The sequence below is a fragment of the Natrix helvetica genome (assembly GCF_964273705.1).
Source record: "Natrix helvetica genome assembly, chromosome: Z".
Taxonomy (NCBI): Eukaryota; Metazoa; Chordata; class Lepidosauria; order Squamata; family Natricidae; genus Natrix; species Natrix helvetica.
Genome location: NC_138554.1, coordinates 137221863 through 137249716, shown reverse-complemented (window position 1 = coordinate 137249716; position 27854 = coordinate 137221863). Strand labels below are relative to the sequence as shown.

At 43.7% G+C, this 27854-nt stretch overlaps 1 protein-coding gene across 1 annotated transcript in view; it reads left to right on the top strand.

The window, feature by feature from the left end:
- The window catches only part of LOC309401168 (mitogen-activated protein kinase kinase kinase 3-like), a 102189-nt gene extending 75647 nt beyond the window's left edge, over positions 1–26542 (top strand). Inside the window, exons 8-17 of the mRNA XM_081970206.1 lie at positions 55–188; positions 812–885; positions 2437–2504; positions 6751–6840; positions 10654–10851; positions 12547–12695; positions 17675–17806; positions 22037–22166; positions 24570–24747; positions 25684–26542. Of these exons, the coding sequence (XP_081826332.1) occupies positions 55–188; positions 812–885; positions 2437–2504; positions 6751–6840; positions 10654–10851; positions 12547–12695; positions 17675–17806; positions 22037–22166; positions 24570–24747; positions 25684–25912 (1382 nt within the window). The 3' untranslated portion in view covers positions 25913–26542. The remainder of the gene's footprint in view (positions 1–54; positions 189–811; positions 886–2436; positions 2505–6750; positions 6841–10653; positions 10852–12546; positions 12696–17674; positions 17807–22036; positions 22167–24569; positions 24748–25683) is intronic.
- Positions 26543–27854: the final 1312 nt, after the last annotated feature.

The following is a 27854-nucleotide window of genomic DNA, read 5'->3' as shown; positions in this document are numbered from 1 at the left end:
TGGTTGGGATGCATCATCTCGGTGTCTCCACCGTAACCTCAGCCTGTTTTGCAGGATCTCTGCACACCGGGAGAAGTTCTCCACCACCTGGGAGTGTTCCTGAAGAGCAACAACAGATTGCCCGGCAGGGATCCTACACCAGCATCAACAGTGAAGGAGAATTTATCCCCGAGACCATGGACCAAAATGTAAGTTCCCTTGGAAAGCTCAGAAAGTGGATCAGACGTCCTTCTTAACTCTGGGGTGGCAGAAGGGAAAAATGGCATCTTGGTTGAGCCCCATGGAGATCCTTGGGAATCTTCACAATTTAAGGGCCCTTCTGTTATATTCTGCTTGGTTAGCATGGCACCATGACGGCAAACGTATGGCACGCATGCTAGAGGGTGGCATGTAGCACCCTCTCTGATGGCCTGCGAGCCGTCGCCCCAGTTCAGCTCAGCTGCGCATGGGCTCGCGCCTCCTGCCAGGCAGCTGGTCTTCAGGTGTCTGCCACGCATGCGCAGGGGGCGTGTAAGGGGGAGGCGTGCATGCATACATGGGATGCCTATGGGGCACATGGATGGGGGGGCGTGAGGCCTGTGCGGGAGTGGGGCATGTATGGGGGTGCACGCTCATGTGCGGGGTCAGGCTGCATGCCCAGGGGCCATACACGCATTGTATTATGAAGGCTTTGGCGCATGTGCGCACGCATTGGGCACTCAGTCTGAAAAAGGTTAGCCATCCCTTGCATAGCACATGCTTAAATGGACATGCTTGGGGCGATTTCAAATCTGTTGCGAAAGTCTTATTTCTCTTCTGTTTTCTCCAAAAGTTGTTGGACCCATTTATCAGCCCAAATAACTCGCTTTCTAGCAGTTGTCAGTCCCTGGACCGATCTGTAGACAGGTAAGAACCTGAAAGTTTAACCGTTTCCATATCTTCTTTTTTCTAAGGGTGGCTAAGACGCTGAGCTTGTCGATCAATAAGATCGGCAGTTCAGCGGTTCGAATCCCTACGCTGCGTAACGGAGTGAGCTCCTGTGACTTGTCCCAGCTTCTGCCAACGTAGCAATTCGAAAGCATGTAAGAAAAATGCAAGTAGAATAATAGGGACCACCTTTGGTGGGAAGGGAACAGCGTTCCTTGCACCTTTGGCATTGAGTCATGCTGGCCACATGACCTCCAAGATGTCTTCCGGCAGCACTGGCTCTTTGGCTTTGAAATGGAGATGAGCACCGCCCCCTAGAGTCGGGAACAACTAGCACAGATGTGCGAGGGGAATGTTTACCTTCTTTCTTATTCCTTGAGGGCATCTTCAGAACAAGTTATTGTGGATAGTCACAAGAGATTGCGGGGAGGGTCTTTCTCAGGGGTTGAAGGCAGGGGTTTTGCCTTCAAAAATATCTCCCCCACCCCGAGTGACTCGCCCTTCCTGTCTATTCATTTCTCAAAGAAAGCTCTTTTTATTAAATGAATAATTATTCAGTATAAAGGGTGAAGAACAACAGTTAGTCCTCGGCTTACAACCGTGACTCTTGCTGAGCGAGACATTTGTGACTTTTAGTCTTAATGTTGTACAAGTACTTCTCGACTTACAACCAAAATTTGACTCTGAAACATCTGTTGTGAAGTGAGACATTTATTAAGTGAGTTTTGCCTCATTTTATAACCTTTCTTGCTATGATTGTTAAATGAATCACTGCAGTTCTTAAATTAGTGACCAAGTTGTTAAGTGAATCTCTCTTCCCCGTTGACTTTGTCAGAAGGTCACAAAAGGATATCACATGACTCTGGGACACTGCAACCGTCATAAATACGAGTCAGTTTCTCATCATCTGAATTTTGGTCACATGGCCGTGGGGATGCTGCTAATGGTTGTAAGGGTGAAAGGCACTTTTTTCAGTACTGTTGGCACTTCGAACAGTCGCTAAATGAAACGTTGTAGGTCGAGGACTACCTCTATTAAGATGGAGCTGCTGGTTTTCTGGGCTTTTGCAAAAGGCAACTGGACTTCCTTGGTTTTTCCTTGAAGACGTTTTGCTTCTCATCCAGGAAGCTTCTTCAGTTCTATAACCTCAGTTCTTCCGTTCTAAAATTCTTCGGTTAGAACTGAAGAAGCTTCTTGGATGAGAAGCAAAACGTTTTCAAGGGGGGGGGGGAATCCAAGAAATTCCATTTGCCTTATGCAAAAAAAGCACTTCTGTGATTTGAATTATCTGTTACACATCCATGCCCCTGGCTGTGTTTATTAGTGCAAGATGCCTAACATTTTTTATGTAAGGGAGAGGTAAGCTTTGCTAATTTAAAAAAAAAACTCATGTAGGACTTTAAAATGTTATGCATTGTTAAGATTTTTAGTCTGAGTAATGGAGGGTATGAGTTTGCAGATAATGAATGAGCAGTGTTGGCAGCTGTACATCTCTCTCTACATCTAATTGGTTTTTTTTCCCCCCTGCAGTCCTCCTTTCAGCAAAACACCCGTTTCAAGGAGAAAAAGAGAAACCAAAGACAGCTTCGAGTCCCTGGGTAAGAATGCGGAGTTATTGTATTGTGTGAATATTGTATAATATTATTGCATTATTATACAGTAATAAGTATTGTATAACACTTTCTGTATAAGACAGTAGGGGTTGACTTCAACCAAGAAGTTTATTTAGATAATACTTGACTTATGATGGCAATTGGGGCCAGAATTTCCATTGCTAAGCAAGGCGATTGCTGAACTTTTCTTTTGCTACAGCTGTTAAGCGAATCACTGCAGTCGTTAAGTGAATCAAGCAGTTGCTAAGTGAATCCCGCTTCCCCCATTGACTTTGCTTGCCAGAAACCAGCTGCAAAGGTCGCAAACGGGGAAAATCACGTGACCTCAGGACATTGCAACCTGGATTTTGATCACGTGACCACGGAGATGCTGCCATGGTCGTAAGTGTGAGGAGTGGTCGCAAGTCACTTTTTCCAGTGCCCTAGCAACTTTGAACAGTCACTAAATGAATGGTTGTAAGTTGAGGTACCCAAAGTCTCACCAAAAATCTTAGAAGGCTGAAAATGAGTGAAAATTGCCCTAAAGCAAGAAATGCAAAAAAAAAGTTATAGCTGAAAATTTAGAAGGATGCCCTGCCAGAGAAGGAGGATTATGGCCGCCCTCCCACGCTTCTCCTGGACAGTCCCAGAAAATGGGGATCTTCCATCAACCGAATGCTTCATTATCTGACATTTTCCTTGCAGAGTTGATTCTGGCTAATCACCCCGACTTCAAGGTTCTTATCTAGCTGGTGAAACCAGTGGAACATTTGTTCCATGTTAATGTTATCATGACCTCTGCTATTAAAAAATGAATACATGGCAAAGGGCCCAGGGATGATTTTTTAAAAGGAGAAAGAGAGCGTGCAGGAAGGAGGAGGGAAAGGAAGTGAAAGAAAGAAAGAAAGAAGAAAGAAAGAAAGAAAGAAAGAAAGAAAGAAAGAAAGAAAGAAAGAAAGGAAGGAAGGAAGGAAGGAAGGATATAGATAGACAAACAGACAAATGAAGGAAGGAACGAAGCAAAAGGAAGGAAGGAAAGGGGGGAGGATAGAGAGAGAAAAAGAAAGAGAAGAAAGAAAGAAAAAGAAAGAAAGAAAGAAAGAAAGAAAGAAAGGAGATAGATTGATAGATGATAGATAGATGATAGATAGATAGATAGATAGATAGATAGATAGATAGATAGATAGATAGATGAGGGAAGGAAGGAAGAAAAGAAAGAGAAAGGAAGAGAGGGAGAACAGAGAGAAAGGAAAGAAAGAAAAAAGGAAAGAGAAAGAAAGATGAAGGAAGGAAATTGGAAGGAGGATATAGAGAGAGAGAAAAAAGAAAGAACAAAAGGAGATAGAGTAAGAGATAAAGGAAGGAAGGAAGAAAAAGAAAGGAAGAACAGGAGGGAGGGAGGACAGTGAGACAGAAAGGAAAGAAAGAAAGAAAGAAGAAAGAAAAAAAGAAAGAAAGAAAGAAAGAAAGAAGGGAAAAAATAAAGAAAGAAAATAGGTAAGTGTTTGGCTTGAGGTGATATTGTGTTGCAACAAATATTGGAAGCAGATTTCAGTTTTAGGTTGTGGGACTTTGGGACTTTTTTTTAAATATGCCTCCAGGGTGTAGAGTTCAAGTTTTTAATTAAGCTTTCATTTGCCTGATCCCCAAGTGTCCGGCTCATTCGACGGCCCCCCCTCTTTTCTTTCATATTCATTATGGGCCGCGTCAACATCCTTCGCTTCAAGAACAACCCGTTAAGGAGAAATAGCTGAGCTGTCTTGGGAGACGATGATCAAGCATTGGTTAAGCGATGTGGAGAATGAGAAAGAGTTATAATAACTGGGCTTAAATGGGACTGTTTAAGGGCAGCATAAGGAAACAAAATGAAATTTTAGCCTTTTGTAACCGTTGGCTGCGATATTTGCTTTTTGTAATTCCTTTATCTTCTTTTGGTTTTGTAAAAAAATATTGTTTTCATCAAGGGGGGCATTTCTCATTTATCTTAGTCACCTGCCTTATCTCGGAGAAGCTGCTAAGAGCTTCATTGTGCAGATATTGGCCATAGGAAAACAAGAGCCGTTTTGATGTAATAGCCAAGGTCCCAGGCTAGAAATCAGGAGCCTGTGAGTTCTAGTCCCGTCTCAGCCATGGAAGCCAGCTGGGGGATGTTGGGCCAATCACCAGGAGCCTGTGAGTTCTAGTCCCGCTTCAGTCCTGGAAGCCAGCTGGGGGATGTTGGACCTATTACCAGGAGCCTGTGAGTTCTAGTCCCGCCTCAGCCCTGGAAGCCAACTGGGGGACGTTGGGCCAATCACCAGGAGCCTGTGAGTTCTAGTCCCGCCTGAGCCATGGAAGCCAGCCATGGAAGCATATAAATAGCGCTCGACTTACCACCGTTCATTCTACAATGGTTTGTGACGAAGTCACGGCAATGAAAAAAGCAAGTTACAACCGTTTATCACGCTTATGGCCGTTGCAGAATCCCCACAGCCGTGTGATCAAAATTCAGGCGCTTGGCAGCTGACACCACATTTACGACAGTCACAGTGTCCCAGAATTGCGCAGACACATTTTATAACCTCCCCAGCTGACTTCCAACAAGCCAGACTCAATGGGGGAAGCCAGATTTTTGCTTAACGACCGCATGATTCATTGAAGAACCGCAGTGATTCGCTTAACAACTGCAGCAGAAAGAGGGTAAAATGGGGAAAACTCACTTAACAACTTCCTTGCTGTGAAACGGAAATTTCGGGCTGTGGTGTACACTATCCGTAAATATTACAGACAAAAAAATATGTATGTTACATTTTTCAAATAATCTTCCGCCTCTTCCCAGTTGCTGGGTGGGCGTGGCCATGGTGGGTGTGGCCATGGTGGGTGTGGCCTAGTTGGCCTCTTGCACCATGGTGGTGAGGCATTTTGCCCTCCCCGGGCTCCGGAGCCTTTACTCGAGCTTTTGGGAGGGAGAAGGCCCTCCGGGAGGCCTGTTTTTTCCCCTCCCTGAGCCTCTGCGCTGGCCCTGCACTTTCCTCGCATCCAAAATGGGCCGCGTGGAGACTCCGGGGAGGGGAGGGATGGGGTGGGCGGGGCCAACCAGGGGTGGGATTTGGAGGTTCTCCGAAGCGGCCATAACGTTAGCCATAGGTTCTCACGAACCCGGTTGTAATTCAAGGACTGTCTGATTTCTGAAGTGGTTCTATCATTATGGCTGTTTCATCTGGCTGCCTGGAATATTTATGACCGTTGTGGCGTCCCGGAAGGGGGGGGATGTCCCGTGATCCTCTTTTATGACCTTCCGACAATCAAAGTCAATAGGGGAAGCCATCGAATAATCAAAGGGAAATATACAAAGAAAATTAAATACATATTAACACATCTGCTAACTACAGCTAGAATAGCATTTGCCCAATGCTGGAAACAAAATAATGCCCCCCTCGGACGAATTAGTGATAAAAAAAACTTTGGATTGTGCTGAGATGGATAAATTAACACTGAAATTAAAAGATAAAGAAGAGTCGGAATATTATGAAATTTGGAACAATTGGTACAAATGGCTGCAAAACAAGAAAATTAATTAAGCCGAAAAACAATATATATAAATACATATAGAACTGTGTATAAAGGTGTGTAAACATAGAAGCGAAATGTTATATACATGTACAGATATGATGATATAACAATGTTGATATAATGACTGTAATGTGTTGTAGAAGGGGGGGGGGGGAAATCAGCAATAGGGGAAGCCAGATTCACTTAACAAGTGTGGAGAGCCAACCGGGCAAAACTCATTTAACAACGGTCTTGCTTAGCATTGGAAATTTGAGGCTCAATCGGGGTCGTAAACCGAGGACTGCCTGTATAGGCCTGCAAATGCTGAACCCATGGGATGGGGCTTCTTGGTGGTGTGGAATGGAACAAAAATGGGGAAAAAGTTGTCTCTTTGATATCCTTCAACTTCTTCTCAAGCTGCAGAGTTATGTGGCTGTTCTGGTTGAAAAATCTGTGTGTTACATTTTTCAAATAATCTTCAGCTGCAGGGATGAAATGAACATGCTGGAGCGATTAAAAAAACAACTCCTTTGACGCTTTTCTTCATGGGTAAAAGTAATGGGAGGGACTCTGCTGTAAAAAAACCACCCTATTATTTAATTCTGCCTCTTAAGTCAACTTTTTACTGCGGTTAGACCCCGGACGGGCTCCTGTTGGCAGGAGGGAGTGAAGCCGGGCAACATTTTCCACCTTTTCAACTTTTTTCTTCTCTCTTGGACAGATTTCAATGTCCCGCTTTGTGACCGAGGAAAAGGCGGCACCTTCCCAAGGCAGTATCATCTCTCCCAGAGTCGCAAGGATTACAACGATGGTAAGCCAGCCCAAACAAGGGTTTTAATTGCTTTTGAATGAGAATGTTATGAAAACAGGTTGTCTCAAAAAAGGCAGCATGGCGGATGTGAAGGTGCAATGCAAACAGTTCCCTTGCAGGGGAGATGGCTGGCACGAGAGAAAAGGAAGAGAGGGAGGGAGGGAGGGAGGGAGAGAGAGAGAAAGTAGGGAGGGAGGAAGTAGGGAGGGAGAAAAAGGGAAGAAAGAGAGAGAGAGGAGGGAAGAGGGAGAAAGAAAAAGAAAGCGAGACAGAAAGGAGGGAGGGAGGGAGAAAAAGAGGAAGAATGAAGTGAGGAGGAAGGGAGGGAGAAAGAAAGGGAAGGTGAAAAGAGAGAAAGAGAGAAAAAGAAGAAAGAAAGAAAAGGGAGAAGGAAGGAAGTGAAAAAAAGAGAAAGAAAGAAAAAAGAAAAGGAAGGGAGGGAAAGAAAAAAGAGAAAGAAAGAAAAAAGAAAAGGAAGTGAAAGAAAAAAAAGGAGAGAAAGAAAGAAAAGAGGAAGCACGGAAGGAAGTGAAAGAAAAAAAGGGAGAGAAAAAAAGAAAGAAAAAAGGAAAGGAGGGAAGTGAAAGAAAGAAAGAAATTTTGGCCAAAATAACTTCAGTCACCAAATGGTGGCTAACATCATCTCGACTTTTTTTATCATTCCCTGAAGACAGTGACGTGCGGTGAGGTTTATGGCTGGTGAGGCTGGTGACGTCATCAGGAAGGCGGGGAATGGGACCACGTGTGCTAGAGGCTCAGGCTGCCTCAGCCTCCAGCACACGTGATCCCATTCCCCGCCTTCCTGAGCGTGCTCCGCCGGCTCGCGCTTTGCAGTCCTCAAAAGCGACTGGGGAACGACGAGAACCTTCCTGCCTCTGCTGGACTTTGCGCGCTCCTCGCGACTGCATATTGCAGTCGCGAGGAGTGCGCAAAATCCAGCAGAGGCAGGAAGGTTCTCATCATTCCCCAGTCGCTTTCGTGCCTTCGTCATCCGGGAGCGCCGACAATATTTCTGCCTCCGCCCTCCGCAGCTCCTGGGCGCGCCCGGACGGAGGTAGCCAGAGGGCGCCGAGGCAGTCCGGCGGGTGAGAGACCGAGTATCAGACTGCCTCGCTCGCTCTTTCGTCCACCCGGACCGCCTCGGCGTCGCTGTGGCTATATCCGTCCGGCCACGCCCGGGAGCTGCGGAGGGCGGCGGCAGAAATGTTGTCGGCGCTCCCGGATGACGAAGGCAGAACATTTCTGCTGCCGCCCTCCGCAGCTCCTGGGCGCGGCCAGACGGATGTAGCCACAGCGACGCCGAGGTGGTCCGGGCGGACGAAAGAGCGAGCGAGGCAGCCTGATCCTCGGTCGCTTGCCCGCTGGACTGCCTCGGCGCCATTCTGGCTACCTCCGTCCGGGCGCGCCCGGGAGCTGCAAAGGGCGGAGGCAGAAATGTTGTCGCCGCTCCCGGATGACGAGGGAGCACTTAGCTAGCCAATGCAGGAACTTCCTATACCTGTGATGGCGAACTTATGGCACGCGTGCCAGTGGAGGCATGCAAAGCCCTCTCTGTGGGTATGCACGCCATCACCAGCTGCTCACTGATTTCCAGTGCATGCGTGTCCATCTTCCTTTAAAGGCATTTTTATTTTAATAGTCAGCCTAAAATCATCCTTGTCAAAGAACAAGTTGAACATGTGTTTCTTGGAATAGCAGTTTCCACATTTACAGCTGCGGTAGCTGAACATTATAAAGCTGAATTCCAACGTATGTGAAGGACAGATTCTGGAGTATCAGATATGCAAACGAGATAGAGAGAGATGGAAACAGAGAGTCTGGGGTTAAAAGCCACCCAGCTAGAAAGGAAGGGACCTTGAATCCAAGTGCGACCTTAGCCGTGAAAGACAGCTGGGGGATCCTGGGCCAGTCCCTCTTCTGCCAGCCCACCTCACAGGGTTGTTATTATTGGGCGGATAAATAGAAGATGTTGGGATACGTTCACGGCCTTAACTGTTAAAATTGATGAAGTGGGAAACAAACCAGCAGAAAAGACAGAAGAAATCCAGAATCTGTTTTCTATTACCCCAGAATTCAAGACATGAAATAGTGATATAGAATAGAATAGGATGGAATGGAATGGAACAGAATAGAATACGAAAGAATGGAATGGAATGGAATAGAATAGAATGGAATAGGAAAGAATGGAATGGAATGGAATAGCGTGGAGTGGAATAGAATAGAATAGAATAGAATAGAATAGAATAGGAAAGGAAAGGAAAGGAATGGAATAGGGTGGAGTGGAATAGAATAGAATAGGAAAGGAACGGATGGAATAGGATAGGATAGATAGGATAGGAAGGAGCGGAATGGAATGGAATAGAATAGAATAGAATAGAATAGAATAGAATTCTTTATTGGCAAGTGTGATTGGACACACAAGGAATTTGTCTTTGGTGCAGATGCTCTCAATGTACATAAAAAGACAAGATACATTGGTCAAGAACCCTAAGGTACAACACTTAATGATAGTCATAGCACACAAATAAGCAATCAGGAAATAATATCAATTTAAATCGTAAGGATACAAGCAACAAAGTTACAGTCCTGCAGTCATAAGTGGGAGGAGATGAGTGATAGGAACAATGAGATGTAATAGTAATGTAGCCTTAGTGAAAAGTTTGACAGTGGTGTGGGAATTATTTATTTAGCAGAGTGAGGGCGTTCGGGGAAAAAACAATCTTTGTGTCTAGTTGTCTTGGTTTGCAGTGCTCCATAGCGTCGTTTTGAGGGTAGGAGTTGAAACAATTTATGTCCAGGATGCGAGGGGTCTGTCGATATTTGTAAATAAATAAAATATAAACAGAAGGATTGGAAAGTGGTGCCTTCCACTAACCTCAGATCATTCCTTGATCCTCATTGAATGTTACAGTAGAAATGTTCTAATAGCAAAGAGAACAGGGGGTTCCATAGAGAGATCTTCATTTCAGGAGAGGTTAAATAAATTGGGGTGGGGGGGAGTCCTTTCATTGGGATCCCAGCTGTCCTCTTCTATAAATCATGGGATTGTTTGATTTAAGAAATTAAGGTGGAAGAATACATCAAGATGACTCATAAGCTTGGACAAGATGATTTTGCTCAAGCAAAAACCCCAGTCCAGTTTGAAGGAGACCCATTTAGCTTAAAAACAAGCCATATTCCCGTTCAGTCAACACACCCAGGGAGGGGCACTGCACATCCATGTAAGAAACTCATAGGAGAAGCTTGGTTAATGTACAGGTAGGCCTTGACTTGCAATGCTTCATTTAGTGAGCATTTACGTCTTACTCAGCAACAGAGCTCTTGGGCTCCATTGTGGACATAGGTTGAGGACCACTTAGAATAACAGAGTTGGAAGGGACCTTGAAGGTCTTCTAGTCTAACCCCCTGCTTAGGCAGGAAAACCTACACCACTTCAGACAAATGGTTGTCCAACATCATCTTCTTAAAAACTTTCAGTGTTGGGGCATTTACAACCTCTGGAGTTGTTCCACTGATTAATTGTTCTCATTGTTAGGAAGTTTCTCCTTATTTTTAGGCTTGTTCTCCCCTTGATTAGTTTCCACCCATTGCTTCTTGTTCTGCCCTCAGGTGCGTTGGAGAATAGTTTGACTCCCTCTTCTTTGTGGCAACCCCTGAGATATTGGAACACTGCTATCATGTCTCACCTGGTCCTTCTTTTCATTAAACTAGACGTACCCCGTTCCTGCAACTGTTCTTCGTATGTTTAACTTGTGTATCAGACAATGAAACCCACTTGGTTTCAATTTATTTGTTTTTGTTCTGATTCCCAAGGCCGCAGGACATTCCCTAGGAGTTACGCTCCTCCTGAGAACCTGTTCCAGCTTCTGCCTTCCAGCCGAACCAAGAGCTTCAACGGAGACAGCAAGTTGATCACCATGCGGTACGAGGAACGGGGGAACAACAAGTGGTGGCACAATTGCGACAAGATCTTTGAAGGCTTCAGTTCTCCATCTCCCAAGGCCAGGAACAGTAAGTCGCTCCAGAGTTGGGTGTCCGTTGGGTTATGTGGACGTAGTTGGGAATTCCTTGGTGACCTTCAACGCTATCTTGGACCTCTCTTGGGGCTTCACTCAGAGGAGGAACATCAGGGTTGGCTGATAACGTAGACGGTTGTGACCTTAGAGGGTGCTATTTGCGTCGAAGCACCCTTGAATGGTGGGAAAACCATCCCTTGTTTGCTGTTTTCAGAGATAAGGTGATGGTCTCAAGGGCAGGACGAGAGCAGGTCTAAACCCCCCCCCCCCTTGCTATCAAAACAAGCCTTCTATTCTGAGTCAAAAAGCCTTGTGGAAATCCGCGATTAATATGTCATTTGGACGTCTTCCGTGGTTGATGGTGCAAAGTTTAAAACAAAAACCAAATGGCCCACAGCTTCCCTTGTCTTCCCTGGTTTCCATTTCAAGACTTTCCTGGAATGACCAGATGTACCTCCCACCACCACCCACAAGAGCGTGGAAATGTTGGTGCATCTTATGTACACCGAATACAGCCGATTTTGGCCTCCTGGAACCCTGCCCCGCATCCCATTTTTGCACAAACAAAAACAAAACCAGGCCGTTTTTCACAAAAAATGGAGGTGTTTTTGCCTTCTCATAGCCCCCAGGAGCACACCGCATGCTTCAGCAGGGCTAGGGGAAGGCAAAAACGCCTCTGTTTTTGTGAAAAACGTCGTTTTCTGCCTGTTTTCGCAAAAATGGGGGCGTTTTTGCCATCCTCCAGCCCTGTTGAAGCCTGCAGAGTGCTCCTGGGGTCCGGGGAGGACCCAAAAAATTTTTTTCTTTGAAATCTTGGTGCATCTGGTACACCGGTGCATCTTATAGTCTGAAAAATACGGTAATTGTAGATTGGTAGGGGCAGCCCAGCCTGTATTTTAGAAGTCGTAACAACTAAGGCTGGAAGTACTAGGTGGCATTCAGATTTTGATGAGACCACGATGGGTTGTCCTTGACTTACAACAGCTCATTTAGTAACCAACGGCACCAAAAAGGGGACTCACAACTGTTTTTCACAGTTACGACTTTTGTAGCATCCGCAGGTCCATGTGACGCAAGCTCAAGACGCTTGGCAAAAGTTTCACATTTATGACGGTTGTGTCCCAGGGTCATGTAGATCCCCTTTTGCCACCTTCTGAACAAACGAAGTCAATGGGCAAACCAGATTCGCTTAACAGCCAGATTATTACTGATATTCAGCTGCAGTGGTTCACTTAACAACTGCGGAAAGAAAGGTCGTAAAACGGGGCAAAACTCACCTAGCAATGGTCTCGCATAACAACAGAAATGTTGGACTCAATTCAGTGATGGGTTCTGGATCCCGTTGCAACTGGTACGTATGCTCCGTGCACATACGCTGAAGAGCTTAAGTACTGGTAAGGATTTACCCGTAAGGATTTTACGGGTGGGCCCTCCGGAGCGCCATACTGGAACGGTACCCGGTGCTCCCGGCAGGCACCCGTATGCTCGCACTGGGGCTTACTGCCTGCAGCCCACCACTGGCTCAGTTGTAGTTCTAAGTCGAGAACTACCAGTAGATTCTGCCAAGAAAAAGAATGGGTTTTCTCAGCATTGTACATGATCCGCGCATAGTTGGAGAGGTTGACGCCTGAGGAGCTGGAATTGTGGGGAAGGTTGCTGACTTGGTCTTCTTGCTTCTGCCCCCTTTTAGCACTGCAGGCCCCAGTGAATTGGAGGCTTGGGAAGCTGTTGGGCCGAGGAGCTTTCGGAGAAGTCTACCTTTGCTATGATGTTGACATTGGACGGGAGCTGTCTGTGAAGCAGGTGCCCTTTGACCCCGACAGCCAAGAGACCAGCAAAGTGAGTGTTTGGTCAGATAGAACGGAAGAGGATAGAATGGAACATTCTTCATTGGCCAAGTGGGATTGGGGCGCCCACAAGGGATGCCTTAAGCTTTCATTGTACATATAGACAGCAAGGGATTAAATCATAAAATACCATCATCATAAATCGTAAAATACAACACTTGGTGATAGATTAAGACCATGTTTATTTTTTCCTATCCCTATCTATCTCTATCTCTCTATCTCTACCTTTCTTTCCCTTCCTTCCTTCTTTTGTACCTGATTATTTATCTATCTACTCTATATTTTCTTTCCCTTCCTTCCTTCCTTTCTTTCTATCTGATTCATTTATTCTCTCTCTCTCTCTCTCTTTTCTTTCTTTCTCTTTCTGCCTGATTCTCACTCACTCACTATCTATCTTTCTCTGTCTCCTTCCTTCCTTCCTTTTTTCTTTCTTTCCTTCCATCTTTCTACCTGATTCTTATTCTTATTCTATCTATCTATCTATCTATCTATCTATCTATCTATCTATCTATCTATCTATCTATCTATCTATCTCTACCTTTCTTTCCCTTCCTTCCTTTCTTTCTACCTGATTCATTCTCTCTCTCTCTCTCTCTCCTTTTCTTTCTTTCTTTCTTTCTTTCTCTTTCTACCTGATTCTCACTCACTCTATCTTTCTCTGTCTCCTTCCTTCCTTTTTTCTTTCTTTCTTTCCTTCTTTCTACCTGATTCTTATTCTATCTATCTATCTATCTATCTATCTATCTATCTATCTATCTATCTATCTATCTATCTATCATCTATCTATCTATCATCTATCTTTTTCTTCCTTCCTTCCTTCCTTCCTTCCTTCCTTCCTTCCTTCCTTCCTTCCTTCCTTCCTTCTTTCCTGATTCTTATTCTTTCTCTCTCTCTCTCTGTTCATCTATCTATTTTTGTCTCTGTATCTATCTCTATCGCCATCCATCCATCCCTCAGATGTTTTTATCCAAATAGACTCAATTTCCTTAAGCAACGCAGTGGTGTCATCACACATCACAGTCACCACAAATGTGCCATTTTATGGACCCGAGGGAGGCACAGGTCCCACTCACCCACCCTCCCTAATCGGGCCATTAAATTGGGGTCTCATTCTGCTCACCCTCAAGTGGGCTCCCTGCAGTTGTGCTGCTTTAGAAAACCCCCACGCTTCCAGTTACAATCTAGGCTTTTCCACTGTTACACAGCTCTTCCGTTTCAATTCCTGTCGTTTTTTGGGATTCAGACAGGAAACATTACTGGCCAAATATTGTTTAGAAGCAGAGTCACTTTCCTGGAAAAGCCTTCAGATCTGCACAATGCTAACTTAAAGCTGTAGTAACTTCTTGCTTAGGCTGGCGGTTTGCTTGAATTGCAAAGAAAGAAACAGTCAACTTTGAAGTTTTAAATTGGGATGCCAGATCTTGCAAAGGGCAAACGCTTGATAAAGGTAGTCCTTGACTTACGACCACAACTGAGCCCCAAAAATTTTTGTCGTTAAGTGAGATATTTGTTAAGTAAGTTTGGCCCCATTTTATGACCTTTCTCGCCACAGTGGCTAAGCGAACCATTGCAGCGGTTAAAAGTTAGTAACACAGTTGTTCAGCGAATCTGACTCCCCGCATTGACGGTCCCAAAAAATGATCACATGACCCCAGGACACCGTCATAAGTACATGTCAGTTGCCAAGCACCTGAATTTTGATCAGGTGGCCATGGGGAATTCTGCAAATAAGTGTGAAAAATAAAAAAAGTCAAAAGTTTTTTCCAGTGCCATTTTAAGTTCAAAAGGTTACTAAATGAATTATTGTAAGTTAAGAACGTTCTTGTAATTGCAAGTAACACCACCCTTTTAAATATGTGGGTGGCTTAAAATATCCCAGTTGTATGTATCCCTGAAAAGGGAGTGAAAAAATGTGTGTGCTATGTTTATAAAATGTTTGCGAGGAAATTAAAAACAGACAGAAATCCCTGGGAGTCCATATCATTTATGAGAAATGACCTTAAAAAGCAATTTGGTTGCTTAATGTCCAAACTCAGGAGCGAATGAATGTGTTGGGAGTTGTTTGACCATTGGCAGTAAGTAAGTAAGTAATTTAGTAAGTCAATAGTTGGAGATGTTTAGTTGAGTCATCTTGAACTTGCCAATTCTTCTCCACATTTCACTGGCAATTTAAAATAAAAAAATGGAATTTGGAAGCTTGCCTCGGTTCCCTGTTTGAATTCACTGAATAGCGAAAGGAGATTTATCAAGGGCTTTTAAGGCTATGCAAATTTGCTGGCTTTACAAACAAGGTAGCAGCTCTCACAACAGATAATCCTTGATTTACAACCGTTCGCTTAGTGAACGCTTGAAGTTACGACGGCACTGAAAAAAGTGACTTATGACTGCTTTTCACACATACGATCATTGGCAGCATCTCTGTGGTCATATCAGCAAAATTTGGGCTCTTTGGCAACTGGCGTGTACCGTATTATGGGGTGTATAAGACGCACCAAGATTTTGAAGAGGCAAATTAAAAAAAAAAAAAAGGTTTGCATTCTGCAGACCTCCCCAAAACGCCCCGTTTTTTGCAAAAACAGGCACGTTTTCTGTCAATAAAGGGGCATGCATAGACTTTAGGAGGCTTGTAGAGGGCTCCTGGGGATGGGGGTGGGCACAAAAACTAGCAAAAAATGGCCTGTTTTTAGCTCACTTCTCCCCTCCCCAGCCCCCAAGAGCACTCTAGAAGCCTCCTGAAGGCTATGCACGTCCATTTTTGCAAAGGAGGTGGGGTTTCAAGATGCCAAAAATGCTGTATTCAGTGTATAAGACGCACCCAGATTTTCACCCTCTTTTTTGAGGGAAAAGGTGCATCTTATACTCCGAAAAATATGGTATGTACCATGCCTGCTGCCTTCCTGGTCATGTGATCCCCATTTATAATCTTCCCATTCAGCTTCCGACAAGTGAAGTCAATGGGAGACATTAGATTCACTTAATGACTGCCGGATCCAATCTGAGTCGGACACTGGATCCTGCACCATTATCCTGAAACATGTACTATATATTTGCCTTCATTCACTTAGCGACCGCATGAGTCACTTGTTAACTGCAGCAATTCACATTATGGCCAAAAGGTCATATAAGCGGGGGGGAGAACTCACTTAACAACCACCTCGCTTAACAACAGAAATGTTGGCCTCCATTGCAGTTGTAAGTCGAGGTCTACCTATGCTGGGGATGAACATTAAGGTTGGTCAGTATCTTTATGTGCTTTAATTTTTAGTAAAGTTTTTTTTTAAAAAGGAAGATAAAAACGAATACAAAGTTAAGGGGAAGAAACGAAACTGAAAGCTGATAATACAAGAAAGAGGGGGAAATAGAGAAGGAAGAAAAAAAGACATAAAGTCTTAGTTTCTGATATTCTTTGTTGCAATTATAACCAGAATTATGAAGCTGCCTCTTTACAGTTAAAAGATAGAACAGAATAGAGTTGAGTTGAGTTGAATAGAATAGAATAGAATAGAATAGAATAGAATAGGAGAGTTGGAAGGGACCTTGGAGGTCTCCTAATCCAACCCACTGCCTAGGCAGGAAACCCTGTACCGTTTCAGACAGATGGCTATCCAACATCTTCTTAAAGACTTCCAGTGTTGGGGCATTCACAACTTCTGGAGACAACTTCTATTCCACTGATTAATTGTTCCAACTGTCAGGAAGTGTCTCCTTAGTTCTAAGTTGCTTCTCTCCTTGGTTAGTTTCCATCCATTGCTTCTTGTCCTCCCTTCTTTTCCTACCCTTAGATAATAGCTTGACTCCCTCTTCTTCGTGGCAACCCCTGAGGTATTGGAAGACTGCTATCACGTCTCCCCTGGTCCTTCTTTTCATTAAACTAGACATATAGCTCTCTTCTTTCTATAGTCCATCAGCAAAACTATAAATCATAAAGTTAGTTATTTTCTGTTCAGTCCATAAAGGGATTCCAATCAACAATACACAAATATTATCTTTTCTCTAATCGAAAAAGTCAACTTAACTATCTCCCATCATCTTTAACAAGATTCCACCATTGTGGGAACAGGTAGTCCTCCACTTATGACAATTCATTTAGTGACCATTCAAAGTTACAGCGGTCCTGAAAAAAAGTGATTTATGACCATTTTTCACACTTACGACCATTGCAGCATCCCCAGGGTCATGTGATCAAAATTCAGCCGCTTGGCAACTGACTCATATTTATGACTGTTGCAGCGTCCAGGGGTCATGTGATCTCCTTTTGACAAGCAAAGTCGGTGGTGATTCATTTAATAACCGTGTAACTAAGGCAACAGCTGCAATGATTCACTTAACCGTGACAAGACAGGTCGTAAAATGGAGCAAATTCACTTAACTATTGTCTCGCTTAGCAACAGTGGCTCCATTGTGGCCAGAAGTCTAGGATTACCTGTATAGCCAAATCTTCCCATCCTTATCTTCATGCTTCTTCTGAGCTTCTTTAATGCATCTTGGAGGCCACCAATGAAAACAGGAAGATTTCACATTTCTGGATCATCCTTTTGCATCCGTGGGACAAAATCAGGGGTGAAATCCAGCAGGTACTAGAGAACAGGTAGCGGACATTTTGAGTAATTTGGAGAACCAGAAAATACCACCTCTGGCTAGCTCCAGAGAGGGAAGGGAATGGAGATTTTGCAGTATCCTTCCCCTGCCACGGCCACCAAGCCACGCCCACAGTAGTAAAAAAATTTGAATTTCACCACTGGAGAAAATGATTGCACCACCCTGTTCTTCTCTTAAGCAGGCCAGAAAAAAAAGCAAAATCCACCTCAGTAAACTCATAGCTTATTCCTTGTAAGTTTAGAATTAAGTTTAAAACAAGAAAGAAACTAAATTTTATTTCCTAGATTCCTTCGCACCGATCACTGTATCTGGTATCTGGCTGTATCCACCCACCTGCTTTTTGGCTAGTTAATGAATTTGGATTTATTTTAGGAAGTGAATGCCTTGGAGTGTGAGATCCAGCTGCTTAAAACTCTCCGTCACGAGAGGATAGTACAATATTACGGCTGTCTCCGCGATCCGGAAGAGAGGAAACTGTCTATCTTCGTGGAATATATGCCTGGGGTAAGCCATTTTATTTATCGATTTATTAAGTGTATTTCTACCCTATTTTCCCGAAAATAAGACCTCCCCAGATAAGGCCAATTGGGCTTTTGAGTGCATGCACTAAAATAAGTTCTCCCCCGAAAATATTGCAACACAGCAGCAGCCATGAGGTGACCACACTCACCACCTCCTGCACCTCAAAAATAATAAGGCCTCCCCGAAAATAAGGCCAAGTGCTTATTTCGGGGGTCAAAAGAAAATAAGACCTTGTCTTATTTTCAGGAAAACACAGTATCCATTGGGATCCAAGAGATTCTTTCTGTCTTACATATATGGAAATGTATGGAAAATATTCATCGTATAATTTTAAACCCCTACAGCCGTCCATTGGAATTATATACAGGTAGACCTACAACAGTCCACTTAGCACTGAAAAAGTTATTTATGTCTGTTTTTCACGCTTACGACCATTGCAGCAGTCCCATGGTCACGAGATCAAAGTTGAGATGCTTGCGGAGCGGTCTCATATTTATGACGGATTGCAATGTCCCAGGATCACGTGATCCCATTTTGTGACCTTCTGACAAGCAAAGTCAACGGGGAAGCCAGATTCCCTTAACAACTGTGTTACTAACTAAACAACTGCAGTGACTCGCTTAACAACCGTAGCAAGAAAGGTTATAAAATGAGGCAAAATTGACTTAACAAATGTCCACAACAGATGTTTCGGGGTCAAATTTTGGTTGTGGTTAGAATGTAGTACTGCAGACCTCTGCTGACTGCTGGTTGCCTGCAATTTGGCAGTTCAAATCTCACCAGGCTCAAGGTTGACTCAGCCTTCCATCCTTCCGAGATGGGTAAAATGAGGACCCAGATTGTTGGGGGCAATATGCTGACTCTGTAAACCATTTAGAGAGGGCTGTAAAGCACTGTAAAGCGGTATATAAGTCTATAAAGCGGTATATAAGCGGTAAATGAAGCCATGGTGGATTTCATTCCCAGAATGCACCAGCCAGCATGCTGCGGGAAATTCTGGGAGTTGAAATTGAAATATCTTAAAAGTTTTCTGAGGTTAAGAAAAACACTATTCTAGGGGAACAATACAGTTAATCCTTGACTTATGACCATAGTTGGGACAAGAATTTCCATGGCTAAACAAGACAGTGGTTAAGTGAATCACACTGGATTGTATGACCTGGTTTTGAATTGGTTGTTAACCAAGTTACTGCAGTTATTAAATGAGTCACACGTTTTTAAATGAATTCTGCTTCTCTCATGAACTTGGATTATTGTCAGAAGCTGGCTTAGATGTTACAAGTGACAATGATGTGACCTCAGGACAGTGAAACTATCATAAATATATGCCAGTTGCCAAGTGCCCAAAATTTGACCACATGACCATGTTGTTGCTGTTATGGTTGTAATGGGCACAATCAGAATATAGAATAACAGAATTGGAAGGGACCTTGGAGGTCTTCTAGTCCAACCCCCTGCTCAGGCAGGAAACCCTACACCACAGACAAATGGTGCACCAACATATTCTTGAAAACCTCCAGTGTTGGAGCATTCACAACCTCTGGAGGCAAATTGTTCCACTGATTAATTGTTCTAACTCTCAGGAAATTTCTCTTCTAAGTTGCTTCTCTCCTTGCTTCTCTCCTTGATTAGTTTCCACCCATTGCTTCTTGTTCTATCCTCAGATGCCTTGGAGAATAATTTGACTCCCTCTTCTTTGTGGCAACCCCTGAGATATTGGAAGACTGCTATCATGTCTCCCCTAGTCCTTCTTTTCATTAAAGTTAGACATCCCCAGTTCCTGCAACCGTTCTTCATATGTTTTAGTCTCCAGTCCCCTGATGCTCTTTGATGCTCTTCTCTGCACTCTGCACTCTTTCTAGAGTCTCAGCATCTTTTTTACATCGTGGCGACCAAAACTGGATGCTGTATTCCAAGTGTGGCCTTACCAAGGCATTATAAAGTGGTATTAACACTTCACGTGATCTTGAGTCTCTCCCTCTGTTTGTGCAGCCTAGAACGGTGTTGTAGGTCACTTTTTCAGTGCCATTTGAATAGTCGCTAAATTATAAGTTGTGAGTTAAGGACTATCTGTGTAAGAGACTGTCTTGAGTGCAGACTCCAGCTAGCTGCTTTTAAATTGAGTCCCAATTTGTACAATTTGCACCAACCCAACCTAAACCTGGGAATAGGAAGAGCTGAAATCCTCGTTTGGGTATGGCTGGATAGAGAGTCACCACAAAAGAATGAAAAAAGGAAAAAGAAAACACAGGACTTTTTCCAACCAGGAAGCACGAGGGCCTGAGAACAAAGGTTTCCGCTTAACACAGGTGCTAATATTCACTTTTCTTTGTTTCTCCCCCCCCACAAAACACGAGTGCTCATTTTGTTTGGAAGCTATTTATTGCACTTTGCCACCCTGGCAAAGTTTGTACTGATCCAATGCAGGCCGCAATCACATTAAGCCTTCATTGGGATGCAAAGAACTGGGAGGCCCCCATTGGCCCCCATATGCTGAACCCACCATTCAGTGAATCAGAACAGTTGGATATGGGCTACAGATAGTCCTTGACTTATGGCCGCTATTGAGCCCAACGTTTCTGTTGTTAAGCGAGGCAAGTGAGTTTTGCCCCATTTTACCATTTCTTGCCACTGTTGCTAAGTGAATCAGTGCAGTTGTTCAGTTACAAACCCAGTTGTTAAGCTTACCTGTGCTTACTTTACTAGTCCGCAAAAACAGATCACACAACCGATCCCAGAAAACTGCCACCGTCATAAATATGAACCAGTTGCCAAATAACCAAGTTTTGATCGCCTGACCGTGGGAATGCTGTAACAGTCATAAGTGAGAAAAATAGTCCAAAGTCACTTTTTTTCAGTGCTGTTGTAACTAAATGAATGGCTCTAAGTTGAGGACTACCAGTGTTTACGAGGGAAGCAGTAAAAAATATTCACCTTAGTGCCATTTGGCTGTTCTGTGAAATTTGTGGCAGCTTGCAAACAGAATGGATAAGGAATATCTTCTCTCTCTTTCCCATGGTGGCCAACACAAACTTCTGCTCTAATAGCTAATACTGTACAGGCAGTTCGCGACGTAACCTCGTTTAATGGCCAATCAGTGTTATAGCAGGCGTCCCTTAAGATCCTGGATTCAAAGTTCAGGTGGATTTTCCCTGCACAGTCACATGACTACTTCCAGAAGCCCTTTTCTGGTCATTTGCAATGTCCTGTGGTTTCAGGTGTGACTGCATTTTACAACTTTTTTTTTGCCAACAATTGGCATTTATTTCGGATTTCAGTCCATAACAAACTCTTGATTCACTTAGCAACCATGGTGTTTACTTAGGGACCGCATTGATTGACCACAAAAGAGGTGATAAAAGAATAACAGAGTGGGAAGGGACCTTGGAGGCCTTCTAGTCCAACCCCCTACTCAGGCAGGAAACCCTAGACCAGTGATGGTGAACCTTTTCGGCACTGAGTGGCCAAATCGGAATGTGTGTGCATATGCGCACTCTACAGCACTAAAAACCCAAGCTGGTTGGTGCATGCATGCCCGTGTTTTGGCCATTATGGGGCCATTTTCAGGCCGTTTTTTCAGCCTGTTTTTGGCCTGGAAATCGGCCCGAAAAATTCCCCCTTTTTTGAAGAAATTTGGAGCCGTTTCCTGGCGCTCCAGCACCCGTGAAGACCACCTGTGCATGTGCATAGCAGAAGAGCAGCTGGCAATGGCGCACCTGCCAACAGAGAGAGCTCTGCATGCCACCTCTGGCACACAGGTTCGCCATGATGGCCCCAGATCATTTCAGACGAATGGTAGTCCAATCTCTTCTGAAAAGCCTCTGGAGTATTCACAACTTCTGGAGGCAAGCTATTCCATTGATCAGTTGTTCTAACTGTCAGGAAATTCCTCCTTAGTTCTAGGTAAAATTGGACCCATCACATGGGTGACTTGATTAATGAGAGTCACGAATTATGGCAGTGATAAACAGGCTCCATTATAGGGAATTGTAGTGGAGACTGCCCATCGTGGTTATAACTCAAAAACTATCTGTCATTTCCTTCTGTACTGTCAGGACTTAAGTGGAGGTGCGCCTGACTCAAATATGATTATTTATCCTTTTAAACCATAACTTGGCACCCCCAGGAGCTGAGAAACTTTTCAGAAGGTGTAGAGTTTCAGGAAGCCAAGAAACTATTCAGTTATTCGTCTCTTGTGCGTTGTGTTTTTAGGGTTCAATCAAAGACCAGCTAAAAGCCTATGGGGCCTTGACAGAGAATGTGACTCGCAAATATACAAGGCAGATCCTACAAGGCGTTTCCTACCTCCATAGCAACATGATTGTACACAGGGATATTAAAGGTAGGTACCACATTCCAACTCAGATGACATTTTAAGTCCACCAAGAGGCTTCAAGGACCAAATTGGAAAAAAAAAAAAGTTTGATGGAGCCTGGAATGAAAATTGAGGTTGTGATGAAATCTAGAGTGTGATTTCTCAAAGATTTTCATCCCACCATGAAAATGGCTTTTATTTTCCTACTTTATTTGCAGGACGTTTAGAATTTTCCTAAGATAGGTTCTTGCTCATCATCTGAGCTGATTGTGTTACTGGAAGTGGAAAGGATTCGTGGTGATGATCCTGCATTATGTTTACTAGTCTGGGGAACAAGCAAGAAAAGCAATAGGCAGAAATATATATTTTAATGCAGCGTTTCTACACCAAGTTCAAGATGGTGGATTTCCCCATGCTGGCTGGGGAATTCTGGGAGTTGAAGTCCACTGATTTTATAATTGCTGAGGTTGAAAAAACACTTTAAACATCTTTCTTTGGCATTTAAGGGGAATTAGAGGCATTTAAGAGAATCTTCTCACATACCATACATCTTTCCTTATCACTAAATTAGGGCAAGGCCATCCCAATACAGGTAGTCCTCAACTTATAAGCACAATTGAGCCCAAGATTTACCATATTTTTTTGGAGTATAAGACACACTAAGGTCTTGAAGAGGCCAAATTCTTGTGCACTGCAGACCTCCCAAAAAATGGCCCGATTTTTTGCTGCTTGGGGTGTGTGTGCAAAAATGAGAAAAAATGGCCCGTTTTTCATTCATTTTTACTCTCCCCAGCCCCCAGGAGCACTCTGGAAGCCTCCTAAAGGCTATGCACGGCCATCTTTGCAAAAGGGTCGGGGTGTCCAGAGGCCAAAAATGCCGAATTGAGTGTATAAGGCACACCCAGATTTTCACCCTCTTTTTTGAGGGGAAAAAGGTGTGTCTTATGCTCCCCAAAATACAGTATGTTGCTAAGTGAGAAATCAGTTAAGTGAGGTTTGTCTCATTTTGCAACATTTCTTGCCACATTTGTTAAGTGAATGATGCAGTTGTTGAATTAAGTCACACGGTTGTTAAGTGAATCTGGCTTCCCCATCGAGTTTGCTTGTCAGAAGATCGAAAAAGGTGATCATGTGACCCTGGGACACACTGCAACCGTCATAAATGCGAATCGGTTGTCAAGCATCCAAATACAAACCATGTGGCTATGAGGATGCTCTAACGGTCATAAGTGTGAAAAATGGTCATTGTAACTTTGAATGGTCACTAAGCAAACTGTTGTAAGTCAAGGACTACCTCTATCTATTTATCAGAATCTCCTTTAAGACATATTTAAAGCGAATTCTCTTTTCTCTCTTTTATCAAATTGAATTAGAACAAAAAGGGGGAAATGCTGCCCCAGATGAATGCGAGAACTTTAGCAACCAAAAAGAAAAAGCAGGAATTTTATGCTAGAAAGGATATGCTAGTTAAAACACGACTTGACAATAAAAGTGGGGGCACTAATGGGGCTGTTACAACATTAATATAAAGGCAAAGAGACACATACACTACATTATTTCACATCATGCATTTCTAAAATATGGACATATACACATACTATTTTATTATAATATGGGATTTTTAATACATTGGTGCACGCAAAGTTTCTTACCATATGAGGAAGGTTGCAATTGTTGAGGATCAGGAGTTACCCACATAATCGGGGACCCAAAAAAACCCCATCCCAGAATTGAAGCTGCGTGAAAAAATATGTGAGATTTGTTTTGGAGGCTGATAAGAGTTTAGTTTCCAAGGGCTGCTTGTTTGTGTGAGTCCCTAGAGGTAAAATTATGGCCCTGAATATACAGCAAATATGTTGTGATGATCTCAATCTTCATTGTGTGCAATCAAATGCTAAGCACTAGGCCCTTGAGTAAGGGAGATGGAATTCAAGGTTTACAGCAATATCTTGCCAATGTTGTCTTCTCATTTGTCCTCTCCTCCACCTCCTCCTTGCCTATCTTTTCCTTTTCCTCTTTGTCTATCATCTTCTCCTCTTCCTCCTCTTCCTCCTATCTTTTCTTTTCCCTCTTTGTCTATCATCTCCTCCTTCTCCTATCTTTTCTTTTTCCCTCTTTGTCTATCATCTCCTTCTCTTCCTATCTTTTCTTTTTCCTTCTTTGTTTATCATCTCCTCCTCCTATCTTTTCTTTTCCCTCTTTGTCTCTCCTTCTCCTCCTTGTCTTCTCCTTCTCCTCCTCTTCTTCATTTATCTTTCCCTTTTTCTCTTTGTCTATCTTATCCGCCTCTTCTCCTCCTCTTCTTCCTCTTCTGTCCTCTCCTTCTCCTCTTTGTCTGTTTTATCCTCCTCCTCGTCATCTTCTTCTTCATCTTTCTTCTCCTTCTTTGTCTCCCTTCTCTGCGTTGTTTTCTTTTTCCCTCCAACCTAGGTGCCAATATTTTGAGAGATTCTGTCGGGAATATTAAACTAGGAGACTTTGGGGCCAGCAAACGCATTCAGACGATCTGCATGTCTGGAACGGGTATAAAATCTGTCACGGGAACTCCCTACTGGATGAGCCCAGAGGTGATCAGCGGAGAAGGCTATGGAAGGAAGGCTGACGTGTGGTAAGAACCATTTTCCCAATCCAGCTTTGTTTACAGCACCAGTCACCAACTGGTGGTCCACAAGAAAATTTTGGTAGTTCACAGAAAAATTATTAGCATTTTTTATATTGCAATAAATCAGGGCTTCTCAAACTACGGCCCCTGGGACGGATACGTGCAATGAACGCTTGTGTTGCTGCAGAGACTCTCCCCCTTCTGGGTCTTTTTGTGGGGGTCGGAGGGGGACAGAAATTCTGACTTGGGGTCTGCTTCGGCCTCCTGGTGGGGGGCTTTGGGCGAAGGCTGGAGGGAAGAAGTGCCGCTGGTGGTGAAGAGCTGGAGGGCCTCGTTCCAGTGGGATTGCATCATGGCCTGGAACTGGCTGACCATCTCAGCCCACTGAGCCTCCAGGCACTGGAACCTGGCCTTGCACTCCCGCAGGTCTTCCCTCTGCTTGGAAAGCCTATGCTCCTAGTCCTCAGTGAGGTGATTCTGCTGAGCTTCCTTCTCAGTCAGATCCAAATTGAACTGAGCTGTTTTGCCAACTCTTTCTCATGGTGGCTGCTTAGCTCCAACAACTGCTTCCCCTTGGGACCCTAAGGAGCCCAGGTGGGCAGGCAAGGAGTGGCTGGCAGGGGAGGGGCGAGGAAAGGCTGGGGATGTGCCCCTCTATGTGAGTGACATTGAGTTATCCACGCCCACCCAGTCACATGACCACCTAGCCACGCCTACCCAGCCAGTCATTAGGCAGATCATATTAGTGGTCCGCGGGATTTAAAATTATGAATTTAGTCTGATTGGACTAAATTATGAATTGAGGCCTGAAATGTTGGTGAGCCCTGGTTTACAGGCTTGATATGATGGAAACCAAGGAGGACAGCAGAGTCCTCTCTCCAAAGCGTTGCAGAAATAAACGTTTTTGGGATTTCTTTTTTTCCCCTCCATGACCTTTCTCAGGAGTTTGGGTTGTACCGTGGTAGAAATGCTGACTGAGAAGCCACCCTGGGCCGAATACGAAGCCATGGCTGCCATCTTTAAGATTGCGACCCAGCCCACCAAGCCTCAGCTTCCCGACGGGGTTTCGGAGTACTGCCGCAACTTTCTCAAGCTGATCTTTGTGGAGGAAAAGCGGAGGCCCACCGCGGAAGACCTTTTGAGGCATCTGTTTGTGAACTTCAGCCTCTAGCAGGGGTTCCTGTTGGATGAGAAGGAGGAAACCAAAGACTTCGTGCCTAAAGAAAAGGTGTGAATGACAACGGAGACCTTTGTGGTTCTCCATTCAGCCTCCCTTGGGCCGCTTCTCCCTGAGCTGCGTACTTTTCTTATCAGCCTCCTTGGCTGGATCTTATCGTGCCTTTAGGCTGAACCTCCATCCGTCTTGATCCTTCTGGATCACGGGTCTCCAACCTTGGCGACTTTAAGGCTTGTGGACTTCAACTCCCAGAGTCCCTCCACAAGTCTTAAAGTCGCCAAGGTTGGAGACCCTCGTTCTAGATGTTCAGCGAAAAAGAGGTTTTACCAAACAGTTGGTGCCATTAATAGAGCTGTGCGTGCCTTGTGAATATTGGAAGGTTTTCTGCTTAGGTAGCTTTCTGACGAGAATTGAATGGGTTGGATCAGCCACTAAGGAACAAAAGAATGAAGGAATCCGGTAGATTCTTGACTAGAACCCTTGAGTAAAACTGCTTCTCAGAACCAGCTTAGTTATTGCCTGCCAATAGGTAGCTTTGAAAGGGAAGCTTAGAGGATCCTCATTTTCAGGATCCTTTGAAAAAAGGAGAAGCTGTGATTCATAGAATCGCTTACAAAATAATCGCCTTGATTTTTTTTTAAAAAAAAAAAAAAACCTCTAGAGAAATTTAGGAGCATAGAGGGCTTCTCCAAACCTTTGACCCTAAAAAGGAAGGGAAAAAAGTTATATCCCAATCACATGTTACATATTTCGTTAAAACTGCAGAGGGCAGTTGTCTGCTGTGGCTAAATTATTGTGGCTTATGTTTAGTTTTCTTCTAAAATCGCAAAAGTTGTTAAAAGATGGCAGACCAGTTTCCTTGCTCTACCCATCACTGTTGCAAAAGGACAAGTTAAATATATCCCTCAGGCTTGCGGTCTGAGGGATATCGCACTAAACTCTTCCACCAAATAGCACTCAGCAATTATTTAAGTATAAGATAACGGCATTAACTTTATTAATGGGTTGAGTGAAGAGATGGATTCTGTTACTGAGTTAAAAGTGGCTCTTTTCCCGCAAACTAATTTTTGATCAACTTATTTATTTATTTATTCTTAAACAAAGTAGACACTTATTAAAAACAACAACAACAAAACATTTTCCAGGGCAAAATAGTTTTCCCAGCTGGGTTAGCTGAATGTATCATGTGGAGAAAAAAAAATGCCCATTTATCTCAGCTTGATGAATGAAAGAACTGTTTGATCTAAGAATGACAACTGCCTCAGTTTAATTTAGTGGAAGAAGTTTACCAAGCCTCATACAAATGAAGTGTACAAATGAAGTGTACAAATGAAGTGTACAAATACTGTAGAACAGCGGGAAGGACAGAATAAACAAGACTAAAATCATTTTCAGCCTTGGAAGAGATAATTTTCCATGTGGACAAGTAAGCTCTCAAGGCGAAAAGAGATAAGTTACATCAAGGAAAGTAAGTTTCGCTCAGATTGGAGGTTGGAGTTTCCATTGTTTGTTGGTGCGGTCATAAAACGAGTCATTACATGGTCATTTTTACCATGGATGTTAAAGAAATCTATCTTCCCCACTGATTTTTTTTCTGTCAGAAACTAGCTGGGTAGATCTCAAATCTTAGGGGATCGTAGGCCATCTTGCCAAAGATCTGAATAGTGATTATGAAACTGCAAAGTAATAAGTAGAAAGGCAGGTCATAAATAACCCTTTTCTAAAGGTATTATAACTTTGGTTAAACGAATGGTCATAAGTCAAGGACTTCCTGTGTAAGGCCACCAGAGCCAAATCATTCTCAACCATTTTTTTCTTGATTCATGTTGCACGTTGCCGGTTTGAATATTTCTCAGAAAGTTAAAATTCCTGTGGTGGTATAATTTATATTCCTTGTGCCAGAGATCCAGTTTTTGAGCTAAAACGTCTGCGATTG